This window comes from Microcebus murinus, chromosome 19, assembly GCF_040939455.1.
Source record: "Microcebus murinus isolate Inina chromosome 19, M.murinus_Inina_mat1.0, whole genome shotgun sequence".
Taxonomy (NCBI): domain Eukaryota; kingdom Metazoa; phylum Chordata; class Mammalia; order Primates; family Cheirogaleidae; genus Microcebus; species Microcebus murinus.
In genome coordinates, this window is record NC_134122.1 from 45,349,420 (window position 1) to 45,376,485 (window position 27,066).

General features: G+C 36.2%; 1 protein-coding gene across 4 annotated transcripts in view; it reads left to right on the forward strand.

The window, feature by feature from the left end:
• RYR2 (ryanodine receptor 2) overlaps window positions 1–27,066 on the forward strand; it is a 644,030-nt gene that overhangs the window by 212,192 nt on the left and 404,772 nt on the right. For all 4 annotated transcript variants that reach the window (XM_075995501.1, XM_075995503.1, XM_075995502.1 and 1 more), the window contains exon 3: window positions 25,622–25,726. In XM_075995501.1, coding sequence (XP_075851616.1) covers window positions 25,622–25,726 — 105 coding nt within the window. The remainder of the gene's footprint in view (window positions 1–25,621; window positions 25,727–27,066) is intronic.

Here is a 27,066-nt window from a genome sequence, read left to right on the forward strand (position 1 = left end):
AGTATTCATTCCTTGCCTTGGAAGGCAGTCTGGAGCTGAGGAAGGGAGTTGCTCGGGAGACCAGTACTTGCTTCTGAGCTCATCCCATTTGGGGCAAGTTCATTCCTCTTCTTTTGTGTTCTTAGTTCTGAAATGACAATAATAATTCCATTTCCTTATCTGTTAGAATTGAACATTATATAAAGTATGCAAAGTACAATGAAAATACAGAGAGAGCTGCACAAATGTAAATTGCTGTTAAAGAGAAAAATCTCTACCTGATTATTCTGAATCTCTGTGTGTAAGCACAGTGCTCAGAAGATGCATGTATGTGCTGTCACTTGGGCTGCCTGTTTCAAAGGTTTCTTATTCATAGATGTTATTGTGTATCCTCAAGCTCATTTGGCTAATATCTGATGGCATCTTCCAATATTTGGTGTGAGGAACTTGGAATGAAATTTTCAAAATAAAGGTGATGAAGGTTTACTCTTGGTTTTTATTATATGAATGCTGTTCTTACATATAGATAAACAGAAAAGGGAATCATTTCCTCAATGAAAGAGTCATGCATTTTATGTAAATGTAATTTTAAAAATAAAGCAAAAAGTATAGATTGTAAAAGGAAAACTTAGTTTTATTATTTGGCTTGTTACATACCAAAACATAATATTTAAGTCCTAGAAGTATCCAGAATACATGAAATATTTTTGTCAACCAAAACAAAATGACAAATAGTCAAGTAGAAAAAAATGAGAGATGCACATGGGTAAACATTTCACAAAACAGGAAATACAGGTGGTCCGTTAATAATATGAAAATGTCATCAGCCTCATTATTAATTTGAGAAATGAAAATTAAATGCACAATGAAGTAAATCATTTCACAGATTGACGATATTATTGTTAGTGAGAATGAGGAGCAGCAGGAATTTCCACCCACTTCTGATTGGAATGGAAACTGGTATAACCACTTTGGCCAACTGTAATTATTTAGTAAACTTGAAGATGCGCATACACTGTAATTTAGGATTTTTCACTCTTAGGTATATATCTTAGGTAAGAATTTTGTACCTGTGCACAAGGAAACATATTTAATAATATTTGTTGCAGTATTGATAAGAAAAAGAATTGGAAACAGCAGCAGACTGGGGAAGAAATTCATTTATAGTCATACGGTAGATTATTCTATAGCAGTAAAAATGAATGAACTACAGGAATTTACATCCACATGGATTAATCTCAACAATATATTGTACCACTAAAAAAGTTACAAAAGAGTACATACTCTATGTTTCTAATTACATATTAAAAGGGAAAAGTCAGCAAACTTAATATATTGTGTAGGTCTACATAAATTTGTGATAAAGAAAAGCAAGGGAACGTTGTGGAGAGGCATACAGAGGACTCCAAAATTACTCATAATGTATGTTTTAACCTGATTGATGGATTCATGGGTGTTCATTTTATTTAAAATATGCATTTCTTTACATACATACTTCTGAATATATGATACCTTTTCAATAAAACTATGAGGGATAACCTAGAGAAAATATTAGCAACAAATGAAAAATTTTATCCTAACTATGATTTTACTAATGTTGCACTAATAAGCAGAAGAGCACTGTGTAGATAAGGAAACGAATGACTCACAAACTGAGAAGAGTAACAAAATGTTTACTAAGATTGGACTGTTAACTAAACATATGGCAGCTAATAGGATTTAATGTGATTTTAATAATTTTCTGATTATTTGCCATGCAAGAAATCAACCCAATGAATGAATCTTGTGTCTAATCACAAAATTTAAATTTTATTGTATCTCAACGAAAGGTAATCCACGTGTCTGTTAAACATCAAATTACATGAATTCATGTTTTTTAAATTCTGGGATTGGTCAATGACTTAACAGTCAATGACAATAATCTGACACTATTTGAAAATTATGTATGAAGAGTCTGCAAATTGTTCTAATGTTTAATTTTTTTTATAATGGTAAGTTTCACTTATGTACATCCCAAAATTTTGAGGACATTTAAAGTGATATTTTTTTAAATTAATGAGAATGCAGAATAACAATTCAAAATTGTTCTCTTGGTTACACTTCATGTCACTGACAGTTAAATAATTATTTGACCTTTTCTTTTGTGTGATAAACATCTTTCCCTTAACACCTTGACTTTTTCAGCTGTTTTTAGTTTTTCAGTATTTAAATTGTATTTGTGGCATTAGAAACACATCTGTTAAGGATGTGGACAAATTGAACTGGAAGGAACTTTAGAAATGATTTTACCTTTTCTGCTTGTTTTCTCTTAAGGAAATTAGGACCTTGATGGTTAAGTAACTTAACAGAAGTTAGTCTTTTTAATGGTAGCTTCAAGTCTCATTTGGGCAGTCTGAGTTTCAGTACATCATTTCTGCTCTATCCTTTCTGCCTCAATATGATGATGCATTATAATACAAATTCACAATTTAATCAGTGGAAAGATGATTTTAACCTTTCTGATGCATACTTATACCCAAATGCTTTCAGTAACTTGTACCTAAGAAAATTGTAATACCTTGGGTCATGTTGAGCTTATTTTCTCTATTATTTGTTTCCTATTATAAGATCCTATTTGTCTACTGTACTTAGTCCAGTATTTTCTTTTTTGCCTAAAAGCTATAAAATAATTATATCATTACCAGTTTTTACATGTACACGGTGTATCAGAGACACTGCTAGGCATTACACATACATTTTTTTCACCTCTCCTTTACATCATAAGAAAGAATTTAAAGTTCAGAGAGTTTAGGTGATTTACCCCTGATCACGCAGTGGAGTAGCAGAGCCAGGATTCTAACCTAGTTCTTTCTAACTACAAATTGTCTTTAGTGTCAACTAAGCAGTTGACCTATAGTGAGTTTACAGATGTTCTTAAACTGAAAGTGAACAAAGGAATTGTTGATCTAGACTTTCATACTGTAATGGTCAGAAAGTCACGTGGGACAAAAGTATAATTTTTATAGTAATTCTGTAATTCTTTAATATGTTCAGTATGATTTTAGCTTCTACGTGTATTCATTGACTTATTTGCTTTTTGAACTTTGTCATTTATTAATTATGCTAATTTGAATTTTGTTATTGTTTTCTATACTCGTTAGCATGCTATTAAGCTTCATGGCTCCTGAAATATTCAGTGCTTTAACACTTGTAGTTTATTCCATTCCATATGATATTTATATAGATGCTGAGCACTAATGCTCCCAGGCCTACATCCAGTTTAATACAACTTTATATATCTTTATATATCAAGTTACTTTTGAGCTATTATTAATAGTAGGTACCTTTTAACACGTTGATTGCCACAGTAGGAAAAAAAATTTTTTCCTTGGGACCACAGCATTTTATTAAAACAAAATGATCCTTCCCAATTTGTTATTTTTTTATTGTTTTCTGTGCATGAGTTATATGCAACTCAATCTACATTTTTAGAATTAAATTTTCAATATTAATTGTAACAATAAGAACATCAACAAGTAAGATTTTCACAAACCAACTATAGGGTTTCACGAGGTTCTGGGGTCAAAACTAGCCTGAGTTAAATACAGCTCACATGACAGTCAATGTGGCAAGTATTAGCCTTCAGTTAGTTGTACTATTTGCCCAATATTATTATTCAATGATCAAGCGCTTAGATCAGCAACAGGAAGAGTAGGCCCTAGTTGAGTATTAATATTATCATTTATTATATTATTATTAAATATACTGGTTTTATCCAAATTTGCTCAAAAATAAACTAGTTTTGAGAGATTTTGTGGAGATGCACAAATTAAAGACTATATTAATAATGAAATCGCAAATAAAAAGTAAACAAAGCTGATATTTGTCCTTTTTCTAGCACGAACTCTTTGCCGGCTACACTATGAGGTCACAGCTATGACAGTAATTAGGTCTGACATGCAACTGGCCAAAAACATTCAAGTCTGTCAGGAAGATATGTGTGAATTTACATTATTGTTAATTACAAATCTTATCCTATGAGTTTTGTTGTGCCTTGGGATATAAACTAATGAGAGTGTGAAATCATTACAGTAAGTGAAACTTTAAAAAACTAAACATTTAGCACAGGAAGTTTGAGTATGTCTTGCCATAATATTCTGAAATTTAAAAGAAGAAATAAATGTAAAAAAAAAAATATTTAGAAGCCTCTTTTGTGTCTTCCTTAATAGCGGAAGACAAAATGCCTCAATGCTTATGCTCATCATCATATAACTGATTGAAATAATGTTAGAAAACCATATTATCACACACTAAAATGCATCCCTGCTCCAGCAAATATTCTTGGAAGACACTGCTGACTGCGTGAAGAGAAGTACAGGAAAGTTACCCTGCTTTGGGAAGGTGACTGTGGAATTGCATTGATTCTGTTTAAACAATGAAAATCATGAAGACCTACTTTTTGTGAGGCTCTAAAGGAGAAACATTATGGAGAAGAAGATATATTGTCAATAGTGAGCAAGTTCTTTGGTAAAAGCAAGGGTATGGGGGAGGTGATCGTGAATGATGTTCATGATAGGAAAGAGATAAATATAATCACTAATGGAGTTGGCTGCTTGACTGGAAATACAATAAGAACCATGGGGTAAGATCTAGCTCCTTACATGGAATTCATTCTTTCATAGGGAAGCTGTTGCAGCAAAGACGTTGGCAACGGGATATAAAATCTTAGTAGTATTTTATAATGAGATGCGGAATGACTGTTCCTGGGATAGTGTTCTTGTAATCTTGTGGCAAAGTACTTAAAGTGGTTAATTGTACAAAAATTTAAGTGTTCCAGACTTGCTGTTATAATCCTGAGCTTTTCATAGCAGACTCCCTCAGAGTTATTTTCAGGGTAAAGATGACATTTTTAATAATGAGAAAGTACCTGCTTTCTAGGTAACTTTGCCATGGGGGGAATATTTTGAAATGGGTATTTGGATATGTTATCTCATTACATGAATATGTTGCAGAAAATGATATAATGACATCACATATAAAAACTCTGACATAGGCAGACCACAAACTTGAAAGCAGAATTTTCTAATCATTCGAAGAGCTTAAGTGAGATTTGAATTCATTTATTAGAAATATAAAAATGAAATACTAAGTGATTAGTTTGAAAGAATTTATTGACAGTAAGTAAGTTTCCCCTGTTGACAATAGGGAAAATGGGAATTTGTTACCTGAATTGTAACAAAATTCTTTTATAATTGGTGGGTTAGAATGAAGAATAAGAATAATTTTCCATTTGTGTCTATGAATATTTGTGATGTTTCTTTTTCAGCCTTGAAAACCATTAAAACAAAATATTGAGTTAAACTAACCTTGAAGCCAGCCCTTCATATTATTGAATCCAAAAGTTTTAATCTAAGATATGAAAATTAATGAAGCATATTCAGTCACATAGCATTCACAACTCCAGCAAAACATTAGTTGCATTAAAAATACAATATTAATAAGATAAAATTTATATAAAACATTGTTTCTTTTTGATTTTTAAATATATATTAGTAATGAATTATAGATATATGATTAAAATAATGTATTATGTTCCTTTTTGTAAATGTATGTTCAAAATATTTATTTATGGTGTATATGGTAGGCTGAATTACCTCTGAAGATATCCACGTTCAAATCCTGGGAACTTGTGAATGTTGAATTATATGACAAAAGGGACTTTGCAGATGTGATTCAGTTAAGGATTTGGAGATGGGAATGTTTTCCTGCAGTATCTGGGTGAGCTCCAGATGTAATCACAGCTGTCTCTATAAGAGGGAGCAGACAGAAGGGGATGTGATGGCTGAAGTAGAGGTTCAGGTGTCATGCTTTAGAGATGGAGGAAGGGGCCGTAAGCCAACGAATGCAGGAGGCCACTAGAAGATGATACTGCCAAGGAAACAAATTCTCCCCTGAGAACCTCCAGAAAGAACTGACCTTGCTCATATCTTGACTTTAGTTCAGTGATACTGATTTCAGACTTCCAGCGTCTAGAACTCTTAGAGACCATATCTGTGTCATTTTAAGCCACTGAATTCGCTGCGATTTGTTATAGTAGCATTAGGAAAGCAGTGCTGGGTGTGCAGGCAAAAATGTTTGAAAACCATTAATCTCTACTCCAGTTTCCAACTTGATGAAATGCTCCTACTAGAGGTTATTGAAATTAACTTTAGGTGTTTTATAGCATCCTGTTTGTTTGTTTGTTTATTTATTTATATTCACATATTCATCCATTCATTCTTTTTTTTTCCTCTCTGGCCATCTACTGTCCTAGTGCTGATTTACATGAGTTTCTTGACACAAATCCTAGTTTTCCACTTCAAGTAAAATTTTCAGAAGTTCGTTTGAAAGAGTGTATAAATAACTTAATAGGAGAATCAAATTTAGAAATATGACTATTCAGCAAAAAAAGTATTTTGTGTTTCAACAGGAATTTTCAAAGGCAAAAATACTGTCACACATCCCAGTTAGGCAGCCCTGAAAATAAAACTTTACTTAAGAAAGAGCTCTGAGCTCTTCTTTTAAATTATATTTATAGCTAAAGGTTTGAAGCAACATGGGTAAAAAGTAGGATTAGCTTTCCAGGTGCTCGGGTTGCTAATCTGAATTTCAGTACGCTGTGACAGATAAATTGTTAGTTTTATTTAGCATATATTCAACATGAGCTGTTTAAGTTACTTAGTATTACAAGTATATCATAGACTGGGAAAGGTTGAGCAGTTTAATGCTTAAAGATGAGAATGTCCTGTTGAAGAGAAAGATATCCTTTTCTGAAGTCCCTGATACATTGCAGTGCTTGCTCTTCACTTCTCGTTATGTTCTACGTCTTCAGAAAGAAATTGAACTTGATTTTTCCAGGAAATGAGATTTGTTTTTCAAAGATGCATTTCAGCAGGCACCAGATGCTTACTAGATTATTCACTCTTTTTTTTTTTTTTGAGACAGAATCTCACTCTGTTGCCCAGGCTAGAATGCCATGGTGTCAGCCTAGCTCACAGCAACCTTAAACTCTTGGGCTCAAGTGATCCTCCTGCCTCAGTCTCCTGAGTAGCTGGGACTACAGGCATGCACCACCATGCCCGGCTAATTTTTTCTATATATTTCTAGTTGGCTAGTTAATTTCTTTCTATTTTTAGTAGAGATGGGGTCTAGCTCTTGCTCAGGCTGGTTTTGAACTCCTGACCTTGAGCAATCCACCCACCACGGCCTCTCAGAGTGCTAGGATTACAGGTGTGAGCCACTGTGCCAGCCTAGATTATTCACTCCTTAAATCATTATTGCTATAAACTGCAGTATAATGAAATTAATATAAACTGGGGTTAGCTTAGAGAAAATAGAAGGATGGTTATTTTAATGGGGGATTACTGTTATTAAATCTCTTATTAGGACTAAAGCCAGCGTAAAATATTAGATTCTATTATGATATTTGCCAATAAAATATTTAGAAGTGTCTAATTTTATCACCAAAGAATTTTACTCCTGTAAAGATCCAATTGATCTTTTTAGTAGGTCACATGTGAATGAATTAGGTGAATATATGTGTATTAATATTTTCTTTCTCATCTTTGTCCAATTTCTACCCATCCCTCAACTCCAAGCTTCTACCTACATGTGCATGAATTTGGTATATAGTTCCTAAAACGGAGGATCCTACAATAATGCAAATAAATTCTGTGCAGATAATTTTGATTTTTTATTGCTTGATTCTATGAAGATAGTATGATCTTTTTTCAAAATCAGCATAAATCAGAATTTTTAGGCCATCATCAAAATACTATAGTTTTAGCATTATTTTAACGTGTCTACCTTTGAAAAGTCACATGTACATTATTTAAATATATTAATATTTTTAAATTGATTTTTGAAATATTAGGGTTTATTTATAAATATTTTTTCAGTAGTCCATTTGCAATGAAATGATAAGTGTGTCATGTCACAAAAAATTCTGAATAATATATAAAAAATTATATTTTTCTCTAATGGACTTTGAACATTAAGCACAGGCAACAAAGAAGAATATTCAATAAAATGTATAACAAGTTGGTACTATGGAGGGTAATAAAGTCCCCTCCATAAAGACATGTTGAACATAAATGTGTGTCATACAAGGCAGTTTGAGTCATCGGGAAATATTTGTGGATGAGGTAGTATTTGAGTTTGGAATTGAGGGATGGGGAGAAACTGGACAAAGGACAAAGATGGGAAAAGAAAATATGTTTATGAAAAGTAGAGTTAGCTGATTTAGCTTAATAGTCGTAAACATAAGTGTAGGCTGGAAAATTAGGTTGGAACCAGAATATGGACACCAGATAAGAGAATTGGAGTCAAAGTTTTAGGCAGTGGGATTTTCAAGTAAGTCCCGAGAGGTCTACAGTGATACTGTTGGACATCTAATTTGGTGGTGATAAGTAGAATAGACGGGAGTTGGAGAAACATTGGGCTGGAGAGAAGGCATCCAGGAAATTACACAAGACTTTCAGGCATGATAACTAGGAATGTTGGCAAGTGAAATAAAGATAACTAATTTTAATAATTACATTGAAAACTGAATCTAAAATTCCTTTTTATATCAGAGTTTTGTAGAGTTTTTGCTTGATTTCTAGTTTCAGTTATAGGTGTTACTGCTTATTTTTTAGGACATTGATGATTTAATTAAAAATACATGTAAGAGGATATTAATAAGACCTAACAACATTTCTTGCCTTTCATATGCTTTTTAACTTCCATATGCAATAGTTAGTTTCTTAAATTGTCATTTTGTATGCTACAGTTACGGTACAGAAAATCAAATCTTTTGCAGGGCTTTGGAAATAGGTTTTCCACCTGTTACTTCTACTAAAATTGTTTTCTTAATTATCTCTGGTGATATCTTAAGTGGTCAGATCCAAAGGCTCTGACTTCCGCACCCTGTTTGACCTACATTCTGTTGTAGTGCCCTCCACAGGGCGTGTGATCTTCCTGCTCACATTTGCTTCTCCTCCCGTGTTCCTTCAGTTAATGGCAGCACCATCTGTGCAGAATTTCAGGTTTAAAACTAAGGATTAATCTCCAGTTTCTGCTTTTCCCTCTGTGTCCAATAAGATGTCAAATCCAGTGTTCCCTCCCCTTTAATACTCTACGTGAAATTTCATTTTTTACCCCGGTTTAAGTTTTTCTTGGCTAGATTAATTTTTAAGACTGTTTATTTACTTCTTCCCTGGTACTGTTATTATAAGAGACATACATCTGATCATCTTGTCTCTCTGTTCTTTCTGGACCTTGTTTAGCTTGTATGGACTTCCTGGGTGGCCAACAGCCTCTAACTGATTCACTGGCCCTGAGAGGAAGTGCAGTCACATAGGGTGGAGAGAAGGGGTTTCAGCCTTGGGTCACAAAAGGGGTGATAGGCATTTTTTAAGTTTATACACGTATGGCTATTAGCAAGACACCTTCCCACCAAAAATAAAATAAAATAAAATAAATGGCTGCTTCAGAGTAAGGGGAAGTGAACTGAGGAGTATTTATTTCTTGAGCTGGAATTAGTGTTGTCCATCTCATTTACAATGCAGAAATTCCATTCCAAAGAAACACTACCTATAGGCACTGTAAGTCAAACAGCTTCCTGCTATTAGCTGATGAGGCTAGTCAAAGCAAAAGTTAATGAGCCTACCTCAGAAGTACCTTACTTAATGTTAGGATCTGTTCAAAGGTATAGCCACATGGCCATTATTAGTTATGCAGTTTTTTTTTTTTTTTTTAGTTTTAGCTAAAGACTTCAACCATTCTGATGGGGAAATGCTAAATTAAAAACTGTAAGCACAGATATTTAATTTCTTGATTATTTAAAGAAGTTGTAATTTATTTTCTTACTGATGCTATTGTGAATGGAATAGTTTTCCTAATTCCATTTGCAGATTTTTTATTAGTGTATAGAAAAAGTTGATTTTGACTTCTGTATCTTACAATCTTGCTACACTCATTTATTAGGACTAGTATTAGTTTTTTTGTGAATTACTTGGGATTTCCACTGTACACAACCATGGCATTTGGGAATTCAGCTTTACTTATTTTCCAATTTGAATCCCTCTACTTTGTCTTTCTCTCTTTCCCTCTCTTCCTTCCTTTTCTTTCTTGACCTAAGTACATTTTTAATAACATTTCCTGTCCCCAAGTCTAATTTGTGTGACAATCGTGTAGCTATTTCAGCTGTCTTATGGTTAATGTTTTCATGATATATAATTTTTGCATCCTTTTACCTTAAACCTATTTGTGGCTTTTAATCTATTGTGTTTCTCTTACGGAGAGCATATACTTAGATCATGATTCTATACCCTCTGACAACTTCTATATTTTGGTTAGAGTGTTTAGAACACACATATTTAGTGTGATTATTGATCTCGTTAGGTTTACATTTGCTATTTTGTTATTTGTTTTTTTATATTTTCTCACTGTTTATTTGCCTACTATAATGTTTGTTCCTCCATTCCTTCATTATTGCCTTCTTTTGTGGAAATGGTTAGTGTGCTATTTTGAAACCTCTGTTCATTTTTTTTTAACTAGGTAGTTTTTTTGAGTTATGTTCTTAATTCATGTGTACTCTAGGGATTACAATATGCATAATTTTAATTCAGCTTAATTCATCATCATGAATTCACAGTCTACATCAGATTAATACTATTTTAACTTCAGTAAAATATAAAAAAATTTCTTCCAACATAGCTCCATTCCCTTTCTCTTCCTTTGTGCTATTTTTGTCACTTTACCCATATATTGTGATATATTACACCTACATATGTTCTAAACACAATAATACACTATTATAACTAGTTATTTCTTTATACATTCTTATGTGTTTTAAAGACATTAAGAGATAAAATTTCTAAAGTCTTATATGTTAATACACATATTTTTCATTTCTTTTTTTTTTTTAATTTGAAGGAAGCTCCTTTTGTGTTTCTTTTTTACTTTTTTTCTTTCCTCTATTTTTTAGAGACAGGGTCTTGCTCTGTTGCCCAGTCTGGAGGGCATAGGCCTGATTATAGCTCACAGTAATGTTGAACTCCTGAATTCAATCTTTCTACCTTAGCCTTCTGAGTTTGTGCACCCACACACCTGTCTAAGTTTTTTAGTTTTTATTTTTTGTAGAGATGAGGTCTTGCTGTGTTGCCCAGGCTAGTCTCAAACTCCTGGCCTCAAGCCTTGGCTTCTCAAAGAGCTGGGATGATAGGCATGTGCCACCACACCTGGCCCTTTTGTATTTCTTGTAAGGCAACTATGCTAGAAACAAATTCTGTTTGTTTATCTAGAAATGTCTTTATTTTGCCCTCATTTTTTGAAAGATACTTTAGCTGGATTTGAGATTCTTGGTTGACATTTTTTTTTTTTTTCAGCTCTTGAATATGTGTCATCCACTGCCTTCTGTGCTCCCTTGGTTCAAGTGAACCTAGTCAGCCATTAATCATATTGATGTTCTATTTTATGCAATGAGTATATTTTTCCTCTTGCACTAAGTGTTTCTTTCTTTTTTTTTAACTCTTAACAATTTGATGTGTCTGGGTGTGAATCTCTCTCTGTATTATATTTATGCTGCATGTGGTTTGTTGTGCTTCTTAGATATGTAAGCTAATGTTTTTCATCAAATTTGGCGAGTTTTTGGCCATTATTTCTTTAAATACATTTTCTGACCCCTGTTTTCTTCCTGCTTTTCTAGAACTTGCATTACATGTATATTGATATACTTAATATTGTCCCACAGGTCTAAAGTTCTGTTTATTTTTTTCCAAGGGTTTTTTCCCTCTCTCTGTCCTTCAAATTGAGTAATTTCTATTGATCCACCATTGACTCTTCTCAAATCTGTGGTTGAGCTTTCTGGTTTATTTATTATTTTACTATTTTACTCAAATACAGGATTTCTATTTGATTCTCTTTTTGTAATTTCTGTATCTTTGTTGGTAATTCTTATTTGTTGGTTCATTGTTGTCATATTTTCCTTTAATTCTTTAAGCATACTTTCCTTTAGTTCTTTAAACATATGTATAGTAGCTACTTTGAAGCCAATGCCTTTGTCAAGTTACTTAGAAACAGTTTCTTTTGCCTATTTTTTCCTCTCAGCATGGGTTACACTCTACTATTTTTTTTTTCTTTGCTATAACTGGTCATTTTAAATAACATAACAATTCTGAATTCTGATATTTCCTTACTGGAGGTTGTTGTTGCTGGTTTTTGTTTGTTTTTTCTTGGTTTAATAAAGTGCCTGGGCTGTATCTGTGAAATATGTCTCTCCTTGATGTGTGACAACTAATGTCATTGCTCAACTTTTTTTTTTTTTTTTTACTTTTTAAGACTAGCTTCCTAGAAGCCACCCTGTTTCTGCATAGCTTAGAGTTCAGGCAATGATTGTACAGAGGTTGTGCTCTGACACTTGGAGCAGTAAGGCGTTCGTCCTCTACCTAGTAGATGTGGGTGTGGGCAGGGAAGTGCATAAGAAGTTCAGATTGTTTTCAAGTCTTCCCCAGATCTACTTTCTGTGGGTCCTGTGTGTCTTTCTTGTGCATGTGCAAATTCGGTCAAGAATATACTGAATCAGGCTAGCATATCTGTTAAGCCTCCCTGGGATGCATCACTTTGATAGACAATTCGGTGTGCATAGCATCTGCTCCAAATCAAATGAACCCCCTCTGGCAAGATGGCGTGGCTGCTGGTGCTCACAGCCTGGTACACACCATGCCCTGGCAGAGCCTGCACGTCAGCTGAGCTGGGGGTGGGGGGAGATGGGAGTAGTTCCAGGCAAGAACACCACAGACTTACTATTTTTACCCAAAGTTCAGCAATTTTTTAAGCATAAAAGTTTCTCGTAATTTTTTATGCCTTTGGTTAATTCCCACAGCTCTGAAAGTGTTATTTTTGTCGATTTTATACAGCTAGCCAGCTGTATATTTCAAGGAGAGAACCTATTTGCCAACCTCCTCACTTGGTCATAGGGGGAAGCACCCATCATTTCTTTAAAGAATGAAGCTCCTATATCTTTTTATCTGTCCTGAGTTGATCCTTGAAGATAAAAATGTGTCACATCATGGCTCTATTTTATTAGGTACCCAGCTTCTAGAATTATCTTCCTTAAACTATTTTTTTTTATCTCTTTGTATTACCTATACATTCCTTTTGAGCCAAATTATGTGTTAGGTGAGATGGAATTTTTGGTTACATCGTTTGTGTTCTGTTAGCTTCAGCTGTAGGTTGATGGTTCACATGGATTAACAGGACACTGGAGTATGTCCAGACCACTCAACGCTAAGTCAGAGTCACGTCTCACAAATATAGCTCTAGTTTTGATTCCATATAATATTTCTAGGCTTCCTAGCCTGAGGCATATACCCTGACCTGAGCTAGTTGTCTAATTATACTATATACAATAACTCTATCATTAAGATTCTTCAACCAGAAAATATTGTATCTCCCATTGAAGTGGTGACTCTCATGTACAGCCACCAAGAGAGAGACCCTGTATCCAAATACACCCACAGCACATCCATCCAGAGAGGCTCACAATATCAATGCCTTTCTAGATGTTTGCTCCTGCTAATGCATCCCCACAGGAGCTCATACTATGTTATGAGCTTCTGAAATGCTTCTTAAGCCAGAGTCATGGAGTGTGGGGCAGTCATGACTCCATTCTGTGTGTGTGCTTTTTCAAGAGCAGGTTCACTGTCACATTTAGGTTTATTTTATCAATCATAAATATTACCACAAATGGACAGGGAAATAGAAAGAAAATAGCTGAGAGCCAGGCTGATGTGACCTTGAGTGGCGACAGTATGGTATGGGTTTTATGCTACACAGATAGGCCTTTTAATAGTTTCTGGCTTAGGGCATGTCATTCAATTTTCTGATTCACTAGTTACTCACTTCTAACATGGGGATAATAATACTTATTTCATGGTGAGAATTAGGATCTAGCACAAAGAGCATACTTAAAAAGTGATACAGCTATAATATTTGCATAATTGTGTCTATGTGGTTATTTTTTGCATTCTTAAAACTGCACAGAAATTCTATGCTATTATAATTTCTAGCAAAAATTCCAAGGTGTTGAATGTCTCAGTTTGAGACTACTTCTTCAGTTTCTAGTTTCTACTCCATTTTTAAATACTAGATTTATCAACCTAGAGCCCAGCTTCCCAGAACATCATTCTAATATATGATTAGAAATTAATAGTATTTTTAAACACAACTTAGGTAAGTAAGCCAAGTAATGTTATTGAGTTGATTTCAGCTTGGTTTGTTCAGAATGATACTGAGTAATTAATTTAGCTCTTGCCATTTCAAATTAATTTATGAAATTAAACCAGCACATTTTCACAGAATGAGATATCTGCAGAGTGAGATGGTTGGTGTTGGTATGATTATGCCTGAATAAATCTGCACTGTGTTACATAATTAAATTTGAAGACATCATCTTATCGCCCACATAACTTGATTTGAAAGCCGTAATTCTTGTTTTCACCTTTTTCTTCTCCTTTTGACTTTTTGTGAAACTCTAGATAATTCAGAATCTATTGGTTGCCCTCATCTATAAGTTAGTGTGAATGAATTTTTCCCCCTTCTTTAATCGTATTTTGAGACAAGGGACTTTGGCTATAGTGGCAAAGGTCATATTATAGACAGGTTGACTTGGTTACTGTAACAATTATTCTTTGTCTCAGATATTATTTCAGGCAAGAAACTTGTGAATAGATTCAACCTAAATATCCTTTTAGCAGAGCTAGAGATAGCACAGTTGCTTATTAGAAATTTTCACTGGCGGCTCTATCAAGTGTGTTCAAAATCTGTCATTCACTGGGATCTTGCAGAGAGCAAAGCTGAGATGTCACTGCAAATGACAAGTATTTGTGACAAATACTTAAGTGATACTTTACTTTTGTCTTAGTTATTGCTATATCCTTGTTAGCTGCTTATTACATATGCAATGAGTGTATGCATGTGTGTATATATAGTGTATAGTGCTAATTAACAACAACAACAACAAAAACAAAACAACATTTTTTGAGTAAAGACTGAAACTTTGCTCCAAAGCAGGTGTCCTCAAACTACGGCCCGCGGGCCACATGAGGGTGTTTTTGCCCGTTTGCTTTTTTACTTCAAAATAAGATATGTGCTGTGTGCATAGGAATTTGTTCATAGTTTTTTTTAAACTATAGTCTGGCCCTCCAACAGTCTGAGGGACAGTGAACTGGCCCCCTGTTTAAAAAGCTTGAGGACCCCTGCTCCAAAATAAGTTGTGGCTACTTGAACTGTAGCAGTGGTTTAAATATTTTCATTTATTTATTTGCTTTTGTGGTTTGTTATTCACCCATTCATTCATATATTTATTCAAACATCTCTAAACTCTCTGAATTTAATAGTAAGACTCCATAGTGTTTTTAATAGTAGATCTCTCAACTTAGAGCTCAACTTTCCAAAATATCATTCTGATATACTTATATGACTAGAACTTAGGCAACTTATGCAACTTAGGTTAATGGGCTATTACCTAGAGTCTGGAATGTTGGTATGTGAGCTTTTACTGAGATTGTGACTGATACGTGTTATCATGAATATCAAGGTAGAGATCATTCTGCCTGAGATGGGTTGGACTTAGCAGTGTTAAGAAGTGGGAGGTTACATGAGATGAACCATTAAGTTGCATATGTAACTTTTAAGACAACTGCATATTATCCTGAGTCTCCATTCATAGCAGGAGAAGCCTCTTATGTGGATTCCCTTTGAGAGTTTTGCTTTAAGAATACCATGCAATTGTGTGCTCATCAACAATGGGTCTCCTCAAGATGTGTGTGAACAGATTTAACTTGAGACAGTATTCCTTTTGTGATATTAGAAAGAGAGAGTTATTACAGGATGGTTCATCAAACTAGTGTACTTGTAGTCTAGCATTGGCACATTTGAGTCCTTTGAATTTTAAAATAGTTGTTGAAATCAGATGGATTGGCATATCCACTTGCTGTTCAATTTAAAGGATGTTGTATTACAAAAGATGTATGTCAAGGAGCAAAATGAACTCTGAGCAAACCATATGGAACTCTACCAATGCACTAGGGAATTTCATAATTAACTGCTAAATTGGTACAGCTGTGGCTCTTTGTAGTGGCAATGTACTGCTAATTACCACTCATTTAAACTTCTCCCACCTGGACCCTACTGTTGTGAAGAATGCCAAGTGAAATGGCTTGAGTTTTTCTGAAGATTCAAAGCATTTAGGGCTGGGAAAACCTAGGTACATCAGCTTCATTTGTTAGCCTAAAATTTAGCTTTGTCTTTTTAAAAAAAAAAAAAAAAAAGCTTATCTGAAAGAGTTAATTGACGCAGGAAAAATCTTTCCTTCTCAAAAGCAGTCATGTTAACCTCTGGTGCAAAGTGAGATGAAGGGGAAAAGAACATGACAAGAAAAACTACCCAGAATTTTGAACACCCAAAAAAGTGTGAGCCTCTGGAAATAACATTTCCAGACTGGGAATATGGTGAAATGTTATGATTGGTGTTTTGCAGAAATATAAAGAGAAAAAAGTGAACTAAGATTTTTCTTAGCTCTTGCTTGATATTTCTTTTGCACAGTATTTCATACAAGTCAATGGGATACGACACCATAGTTTTATTGTTACTAGAGACTATGGAAACATTTTAAAGGATATTATTCCCCATCTGGTGGGTGGAATTTTGCCTGGTTCATGTCTCCAGTTGGTAAATTAAAACAACAACAACAGCAACTTTGTCTTTTGGAGAAGGTGGAGTTTGATATCTTCATAATCTGGGGCGAAGTTGACCCTCAACTGTTACAGTGCCTTGCCAAGGGGCACGCAGCAGATGGGTGGCTGAGCCCAAACAAACCTGCCTCAACTTCAGACCATCTGCTCCGTTTTAAAGTATTCTGTCTTCACAATTCTTGGTAGAAGAACAGCTTTCCTCTTAATTTATATCTCTGTGATTCTGAGTGCTCAATCTGATTTAGAATTTTCTTAAATTAGGCAGATAAAATTATATCTTATTGGCCTTGTTCGGTTTTATAATGCATTGATTTTCTTTTTTGAATGTCTTAGAAGTAGAAAAAGTATTTTTCTACCTCACAGGCAGGGAAGCTCAGCATGACTCCCCCAAGGTCTCTTGACTAGTTTACCCATCAAATTCTATGTCTCTGGTGCGGTGATTTATCCTTTCTCTGTGCTGTCAACCTATCGATATGGAATACCTCATCAATTTTCAGAATACATTTTGAGATACCTCTGTGTTACCCCAGTGGTCACTTGGAGCACAATTGAAAGGCAGTGTCAAAAGTTAACTTGTTTGTTTTTGTATTATTAATAGAAACCTAGGATTACCAAAACAACTCAACTAAACCAACTAGATCTTTCATTAGGTCTCTAAAGACCCATAAGTACATACATTGGTTTAATTTTCCAGAAATAGATGAAATCATAGTTTAAAGTCAAATTCATCAAACATGGACCCCTTTCTTTGTGTAAGTCACTGAATTTGGCTGCTAAAGCTGGTGGTGGTGAGGGTGGGGAAACACAAGTTAAATAACAATGTTGCGTGGCAGATCACTTGAATTCATCTTCAGTAGGAATATGGTGTATCTAGATTCCGTAGCAGCCATGCTGATTAGGTGGATAAATATTTATCGACAGACAGTGATCTCCAGGATATATTAGTAAATTATAAAGTTGTAACTTGTGCAGAGCAAGCTCAATACTGGAAAGAACCCATCTATGTATTTTTATATGAGCACATGTATGCATGGAAATTCATAGGAAAAAGCCGAGAAATATGTACACCAAAAAGCTAAGAGTGATTACTCCTGAGAGGGAGAGTGAGTATAAAGTTGGAAAGAATTTTCAGTTTTTCAGTATTGTTTGACTTCTGTACAAGGAAATGTTTTTATGTGTGATTTTATTTATGTGTGATTTAAAAATATGAAACAGTTTGCATAGGTGAAGACCTGGAGAAGGATATTTCCAGTTGAGGGAGCAAAAAAACCCAGGAGCAGAGGCATCAGGATGTTAAAATGGAGTAGGTTATTAGTATGCAGTTTTTACATAGTAATAACAAGAAGGATGGTTTAATGTGGCTTATATGGTCCTAAATTGTTGGTTGCCATTCAGTTAAGGTAATGACATGTTTCAATAGGTTTTTAAGTGAGTTAGGCAAATACATCTGTGGAAGCCAAATGGTGTGATGGATAACTTTGGTTGGAAACCTAATTGGTTTTACAGAGCCTTTCCAGCACCGGCGAAGACAGATGCTGCTTTGTGGTTAGTTCAGAATTTCTTCTCCCCTAAGATTACGTAATGCTTGCCAGGCAAAGGAAAACAGCGACCAGTGTGTATTTTAAAAAGATGAAAAGGCACACAGCCATGCAGCTAGCTTAAAGTTTGTTACCTTGACCAAAGTATAAATACTCTAATAAAATTGGTGTTGTCTCCATATAAAAAGCATTATTAAGCTTGCTTGCTTTGGGCACTATTCTGAGTAGCCTAAGGTAGAAATTTAGACAGACTGAATACATTTCTCTGATTTAATTTTGTATTGTAAATGTCATATGTAATATATAACAGGCAGATAGGTGTACGTGCTCAGCTGCAGTTTCTAGCTTTATGTTCTGTTGTGATGTGTGGATTTTGAAGCACTTTATTATGCAAAGCCTACTATGTAAGAGTTTCTCTTACGATTCAGAAGCACACTCATAGGAACGGCAAGCAAAGTTCTTTCCAATTGAAGTTCTAAAAAGTAACTTTCTCAGTAAGAAGACTTGAGCAAAAACAAATTAAGGCAAAGGAAAAGATGGTAATTTGCAAATGCTCACAAATTGGAGCTTCCACTACACACGTTTGTAGAATATTCTACCTTATCTGCTGTGCCTGGTGTTTGGAGTCATTTTGATTTGAGGCCATTTAGTTGGTCTTCGATTAATTAATGAGACCCTTTATTTTCCAGTGATTCAGCTTTATCTTGGGGAAGTTGGAACAAAGGGTTAGCATAAATTCTGTAGTGGGTATAACTGTAAAAATCTCAAAGTTTCTTGAAGAAATATACATCTAGATTAAGAAATACTTTTACTGGACCATTTTTCTTTAAAGCAAAACAGACAACACTGCAAAGCTCTGATTTGTATTGTTTCAAGTTTTCTTGAAAGGGGAAAACAGTATTTTTTCTCAGCCTTTCTATTACATTGTGTGTGGTGGGGGGAGTGGGGTACAAAGAAAGAGAGAGCAGGATAAAGATAAGTCAGAAGAAAATGTGTTGAGTCTATGAAAGGTAGAGAATTGCCTTTGAGGATGCTTGGCATGTTTCTTCCTGCTAACTCCCACTATCTAGCAAAATATCTGTAGCAGGCCTGTTGCTCTGTGGAAAAATAAAATTCATTTGACAAGATTAATTTATTTCAAACCTGTGTGTTTTTCAAGGATCTTTAAAATAATGTGCAAGATTATAGCAATCCATACTTTAAACTTTTGATCAAAGGTAGGCATGAAAGTATTTAAATATGATCAGAATGTAAACTTGTAAATGTTACCAGAAAGTGCTACTTCTTGGCAACACTAGAACATTTTGGATGTTATGAGCAGGTGCATAATTACAGATTTGTGTTTCTAAACACTGTTTGTCCAAAGTAGAATCGATGTAAAAACCAAAGTTAAGAAATGAGTGGTACTTCCTAAATGCCACATATAGAGAGAAATTACAATATGCAAGACTAATGATAATGGCTCATTTATTTTGAGCTCTTGTTATATTCTTGACACTGTGATAAGCTCTTTGAATATATTATCTCATTTATTTTTCACAACAACCTTATGAGAAGGGTATAATTATTACCCATTTTTCAGGGAAAGAAACCAAAGACTAGAAAAGGTAATAGCTAGTAAGTAGTGAGGCCAAGATTTTTGGTTAGGTAGTCTATTTATAGAACCCATGCTTTTAATTATTAGGATATGCTGATGCTAAAGCAATTAGTTAATATGGGTCTGATATCACTCCAACAGATTGCTGGAAATAGCTCTTACAGACTGTTGAGAGTTGACTGTCAGATATTTTGGATTTTTACAAGCTGATCTGTAAACTTTGATACTTTGAAATCAGCAGTGATTGGAGGATTTATACTACAGAAATGGACAAATGCTAAAAATCAAGGCATTTTTAAAAAGTCAGTTCATCAGTTCACCATTTAAAAACAGTATTCTCTTGGCACTGTCTATTGGTCAAAGTATATCTGTCAAACCCTCACATTTTAAATGGGTATGAATGAAATAAATACTTCCATTAACAGATTTTTTTTCCGCTAGCAACTGTATTGATCTCAAGAGGAGAGACTATATTTAGTACAAATAGAAATTAGAAAATTAAATTTAAGAGCATGTATTCCTAAATTCCATTGTAGAAGAGAATCCCTTTCCTAGCTTCCAGTTTTTTATCTTGAGTAGTTTAGAAAGAAAGCGCTTTTCTGGCCAACTGCAGAATGTAAAAGCAGTTAGTTGTGCTCAGATTTGAGAGGGCCCCTTGACTACTGGCCAAGATTGTCTGAGGAGGAATGGAAACTGATTGGGTTGGAAGCACAGAAGCCCATGATAGGAGGATGGAGGAATCCAGAGAGGGAATATTGATTAAAAAACAAAATAAAATATGGGTGGCAGGAAGGTTTGTGGGGGATGAGTAAGCTTTGTGGCCTGATTCTAGGCTTTAATTCTGGAAGTGTAGTACTTAATTTTTCCTTGAAACCATTATTTTAGGCTGTTGATGAAAAATAATTCCACTGGTAGTGGTTCAATTTAATAAATACTTAAAACATTATAAATTTTAATTTGAGTGCATTGCATCAGCTTATCAAATTTCTGCTCTTGATTTTTTTTAATGAAGATGTAAATTGCTTGCATTTTGTGTTTAACAAATGTTCTTCAGTTATGAAAATTCTCCTATGAGTATCCACCCATATGTAGCTGGATTGCATAATGGATTCTGCTCATCTCAAGCAAAAGCACACATGATTAATAATGTACACTTCTCTCTAACTTGCCAATCTGTTCTTACCCTGGTTCCTTTACGTCCTAGTAGTTACCTTTTGAGATTTTCAGAATTTATGGGGTATTGATTGCAGTAGAAGTTTAAAGGAAAGAAAGATAAGGGAAAAAGAATGGATGATGAGAAGAAAAGCCATATATGTACACAACAGGAGCCAAATTACCATATCTCAAGTCAGAGGCAAAATCTGACATCTAATGAATAAAATAAATTAATTGTTATCTTTGTGGATAAGAAGCCTGTATAAATGAATATTTTATATCTATTTGCTTAACTTCAAGCAAGCAACTTAATTTGAAGCAAGTATTATTTTTCTGTCCTTTAAATTGTTATTATTTATTTATTTATTTTTAATCACAAAGCTGCTTGGTAGGTTAGAAATGAATGCTTGAGAGTTAGAGAAATCTCAATTTTAATCCTAGCACGAAAATTTTCTAACTTTGTGACTTTGGAAAAGTAACCTAACTTCTCTGCTTGATTGATTGATTGATTGATTTTAGTAGAATTGGGGGGTACAAGTGGTTTTTTGATACATGGATGAATTGTATAGTGGTGAAGTCAGGGCTTTTAGTGTAGCCATCACCTAAACAGTATACATAGTACTTGATAGGCAATTTTCGATCCCTCAGCCCCCTCCTACCATACCCACTTCCGGATCTCCATACTCTATTATACTACTCTGCATGACCATGTATACCCATTGTTTAGTACCTACTTATAAGTGAGTATATACTGCATTTGTTTTACCATGCCTGAGATACTTCACTTAGGATTATGGATTCCAGTTCCATCCAGTTTGCTGCAAAAGACATTATTTCATTTATTTTTATGGCTGAGTAGTATTCCAATGTGTATATATATGCCACATTTTCTTTATCCACTCATGAATTGATGGGTACTTAGGTTGATTCCATATCTTTGCAATTGTGAATTATGCTGTGATAAACATATGAATGCATATGTCTTTTTAATATAATGGCTTCTTTTCCTCTGGGTAAATATGTAGTAGTGGGATTGCTGGACTGAATGGTAGGTCTACTTCTAGTTTTTTGAGGAATTTCCATACTGTTTTCCATATAGACTGTACTAATTTACATTCCAACCAATAATATATAAGCATTCCCTTTTCACTACATCTGCACCATCATCTATTATTTTTTGACTTTTTAATGATGGCCATTCTGACTGGAGCAAGGTGATATCTCATTGTGGTATTAATTTACATTTCCCTGATCATTAGTGATGTTGAACATTTTTTTATGTCTGTTGGCCATTTGTCTATCTTCTTTTGAAAAATGTTTGTTCATGTTTCTCACCCATGTTTTAATGGGGCTATTTATTTTTGCAAATCTTTCTGATTTGCTTGAGTTCCTTGTAGATTCTGAATGTTAGTTCTTTGTCAGTTGTATAGTTTGTGAATATATTCTCCCATTTTGTAGGTTGTCTATTTATTGTTATTTCTTTTGCTGTGCAGAAACTTTTTAGTTTAAGTCCCATTTATTTACTTTTGTTTTTGCTGTGTTTGCTTTTGGGATCTTAGTCATAAATTCTGTGCCTAGGCCAATGTCCAGAAGAGTTTTTCCTAGGTTTTCTTCTAGAATTTTTATGGTTTCAAGTTTTACATTTATATCTTTAATCCATTTTGAGGTAATTTCTGTGTATGGTGAGAGATAGGGATCCAGTTTAATTCTTCTGCGTGTGGCTTTCCAATTTTCCCACCACCATTTGTTGAATAGTGCATCCTTTCCCCCATGTGTGTGTTTTTGTCTGTTTTGTCTAGCTGGTTGGTTGTAGGTATATGGTTTTATTCCTGGGTTCTCTATTCCATTCCATTGATCTATGTGTCTGCTTTTATACCAGTAAATGCTATTTTGATTACTCTAGCCTTGTAGTATAATTTGTAGTCAACCAATTAGAGTTGGTTGGATCTCAGACCCCTGGGAGAGTGTTCAAGTTCCAGCAGTGGTAGACTAGGTTAGGTAATCCCCAGTTGGCAGGTCCCTGGATGGCATGCTTGAATCCTAGGGGAGCAGACAGAGACTGGGCTGGCAAACTTGCCCTCTTGCCTCCCTGAGTTCAGGCTCTGGCCGTGACAGTGAGGGGTAGGGTGATCTCCTGATCTGGAAGAATGCACTATGAGCCGGAGACAGGAGGGACAGGCACCTCTTGATGAGATTAGCAGAGATAGGCAGCTATGGGTTGCATACACCATTTATACCTTCTCTCAGCAGTGACAGTGGTCTGTGTCCTTCTGGGCCACAAAGGCGCCTAGATTCCCAGCTCCCACCCTGACCCAGCTGTAGCAGAGGTGATGCATTTAGTTCAATCTGCTGTATGCAGGGCTACCAGGCTGGCTATGGGGTATGGCCGCAGTACTCTGGTGGGGGAGGTGTGGTTGTGCCATGGACTTGCCTCCAGGGAGGGTAGGCTCCTCCCAGAAGGGACTGGCAGTTCAGAGACAGGAGTGCTAGCCCCTCCCTCTCTCAGGGGAGACAGTAGCATTTGTCCTTGGGGCACAGGAATATGCTTTGCTGTGGCTTTTTAGAGGGAATGGAGTGAGCCCCAAGCTCTGTGGAATCCTGGGTGTGATAGGCACTTTGTCAGACTCAGGGCAGCCACTCTGAAGAGCTGTGGCTTAATCATTTCCTGTGGAACTGTCACTGGTCCTGAGTGGAACCGGCCACGGCTGCCTGAGCAGGGAGGAAGGAGGAGACAGCTCCCAATGGTGTGGAGCTGATTCTGTGGTCCCCATTGTTCTAAGGTGCACCTCTGGCGAGCTGCACTCTCCTCTTGGCTGGAAGTGGCCCACTCTGAATGCCCAGGCTCCAGGACACCCACAGTACCCTCAGAACCCAGCAGAACCCCCAAGGCTGCTGTACTCCAAGTGGGTGCTGGGGAGCACTGGCTGTGGATCCAGCCATGTCAAGACCCAGGGGCTGAGATTCCCGGGTGGAGACAGTTGCAAAAACACTGCCTGCCTGTGAAGGGAGGGCAATGACTTGCACCCTCTGTGTGTAAGCCAGGCACAGTGGGCAGAGTACTGTTGGGGGCGCCACACTGCAAGCCTATAACTGCCCCCCCCCACAGCTCACCCATACCAAAACCTCCTGCTTGGGAGCAGAGGCGGCTCTGTCTGCCGCATTGCATGGTTGGAAGAGGGGAGGTTTCTGTCTTCATGTCCCTTTCCAGACTGGCCAGCTTTCAACTTCCCAACCGGTCCCTTGTGCCTGTGACCAGAGAGGGTGGGAACCCTTCCGTGTATCTGTAATGCTGAAGGGAGTGCCATCTGCTTACAACTCAGCCCCACAGCATCCTGTAGCAGGATGGTAGGAAATGTACTAGGTGCGTATAGGAAGGCTCGGGCTCCACTGTCCCTCCTCGGCCTGAGTTCAGCCCGAGGGCCGGGTGCTGCGCGGCTTCAAGCTCCCACAGTGGCGCCTCGAGCCTGTAACCAGAGAGGGTGGGGCCCTTCGTGCTGGCAGGTAACTACAGGGAGTACAGTTTGCTTGAGACTTGGTCCCACAGCAGCCAGCTGCAGGGTGGCGGGCAGCGTCTATCCTGGCTTCCTTGCCCCTCTGCAGCCAGGTGGGGGCTGCAGCCGCACCAAGCCCGAGAAGGTCAAATGCTCAAAATGGCGCCTTGACCTGTGACCCGAAGGGGTGGGGCCTCCCCTCAGCAGGCAGCCTGGTGAGGAACTGTGGAGAATGCTGTCTTCTCACATCTCGGACTCAACAGCTTCCCACAGCAGGGCGGTAGGGACCTTCTCAGGGGCGAGTGGCAGTGCCTGGGCTTCTCCATCCCTCCTCACAGCTGCGCGCGCAGTCACGCCGGCGCTTCCCCGGTATTTGGCCCTCAGAATGGCGCCCGGCTCAAGCTGCTCTGGGCTTGGAGGCCTGTGGAATCTGTGTGGGTTCCCTTTCTGGAACGATGTCTCTGTAAAAATCTCCAAGTAGCTCCCTATGTTTGACCTGCGTGGGTCGGGAGGTTCTCTTGTAAGCAAGTGAAAGATTGTCTCGGAGAGTGGACAACCTGGGAGATCCCCTGGGGGCTTCTTACTCTTCCATCGTGTCCAGAAGCTTCTCCCAGCTGTTAGCCAGCCCCTGGCCGGGCAAAGTGCCCCGAACCCTGTCGTTACCCGCTTTTTTTGGTGCTTCCTGTCACTTCCCGCCTGAATCCTGGTGGTCTCTCCTAGATGGTTTGTTTGAAATGTGAGAATCTGCTTATTATTCTGGTTCTTCTCCATGGAGGAGCTGTGCCTAGTCGATCATTGTGATCCAGCTTCTCTATTTCTTGTCCACATGGTCTCAGTAATAATCCTTACTACAGGTGACCACAGGGATTATAGTGCAATAAGCATCGGAGTAAGCACTCAGTAAGTAGCAGGTGCTGTTATCTGTGATTTAAAAAATGTATTAAATGTGAGCAGTAGTGACAGTGTATCCTGATGACTTAGAAGCTCATGGTAGAGAGTTGAGTACTCTCACTTTTCTGTGAAGGAACCCTGAGCATATTAAGGTAAAGTGGGTCTGGATGCTGGATGATGGTGACGCTGCTAATGGCTTTCTCTGTTTCTGTGCAGAATGTCCCCCCAGACCTCTCCATCTGCACCTTCGTGCTGGAACAGTCCCTCTCTGTCCGGGCCCTGCAGGAGATGCTGGCTAACACGGTGGAGAAATCGGAAGGGGCAAGTACCCACTTTATGTAGACTTGTAGTGTTTTAATGAACTCAGCTACTGTATGAACAATTTCTTTCACAGGTATTGGAGATTTTCTTTTTGCTGAAATAAGTGAATGCCTTTTACTTGTGATTTTCTTAGGTTTGACCTCCTGTTTTATCCAGCAGATCTGTGATGTCTTAAAAACTTTTTAAAAAAATATCCAAACTTGATATGATCTGTGTCACTAAGCCTCATGCTTATGTCTGTGGTTTAAGCAGACTTTTCTTTGAGCATTTGTGTGTCTCCTTATGTTATCAGACCTGTTATGTTACTATTTTAACTAATTGCTTTATGCATGGCTATTTGTCATTGATCTTTATTTCATTTTCAAATGCCTCTAATCATGTGACTATATCCTAAGCTTCTTTATGGCAAGTAAAATTTCATGGCACTGTTATGTATTTTAAGTAACAAAATAACGGTGATGCAGATTTAGTCAATTGTAACTTTGCAAACAGCTGAACATTTTCTTCTGAAAATTGAAATTCTTATGCTGTCTCTTAATGCAGATATTTTTCTTTGATGACCTATTTGGTTATTTTAATTATTTCCCCTGAGACTTGCTAGGACTGATTTCTGGGCTGTTACCCACTCTTAACCATTAAAGTTTAGAATTAAGCAGGAAGATAAATGGTCAAATTTGTGTTTCCTGGTGGGTTTCTTTCTTTTCTTTTTTCTTTTTTAGTACTGTGATACTTCAGTGTATGGTTTAATAAACTGTAGTATTTCTACAAATAAAACTGAAAATTTTCCTTTGCCATTATTGATCTGTATATTCTTATTTTTTTAAATCATTGTTCCAGTCTAGAAAATTAAAGAGATTAAAAAATTATAATGCATGAGTGGGTATACATAGGAATGAATGATCAATTATGATGAAACATTATTTTCATCACTCTTGTAGTTTTAAAATTTTAATGTGATGCAGCTTAGGACTTTAGTTTGTGCATTAATCTAAATCTAATTTGATTTAAATTTTTAACAATATACTATGAAGTATGGAGGAGAAAGTTTGTGAATTTTATTTGGTATTAGACTAAAAAGTTATTTTATAAAAATTCCAAATATGTTGTATTTTAATTTTTCAAGTTCATTTTTGGTTGTATCAAAGTTTGAAATTACTATATTCAAATATATAAAGTTTCTTTTAAAAGTTTTATTCTTTCATGTAAAGTGTTTAGGGTAGTCTTAAGAAAGAGTAAAAAATTTCTCAATTCAACTAGTTTAGTTTCTACCTGAAATAACCTCTCCTGATTTTTAAACATCACTGAGTCATATCAACTTTGAAATGCAGATCTGTCTTTAG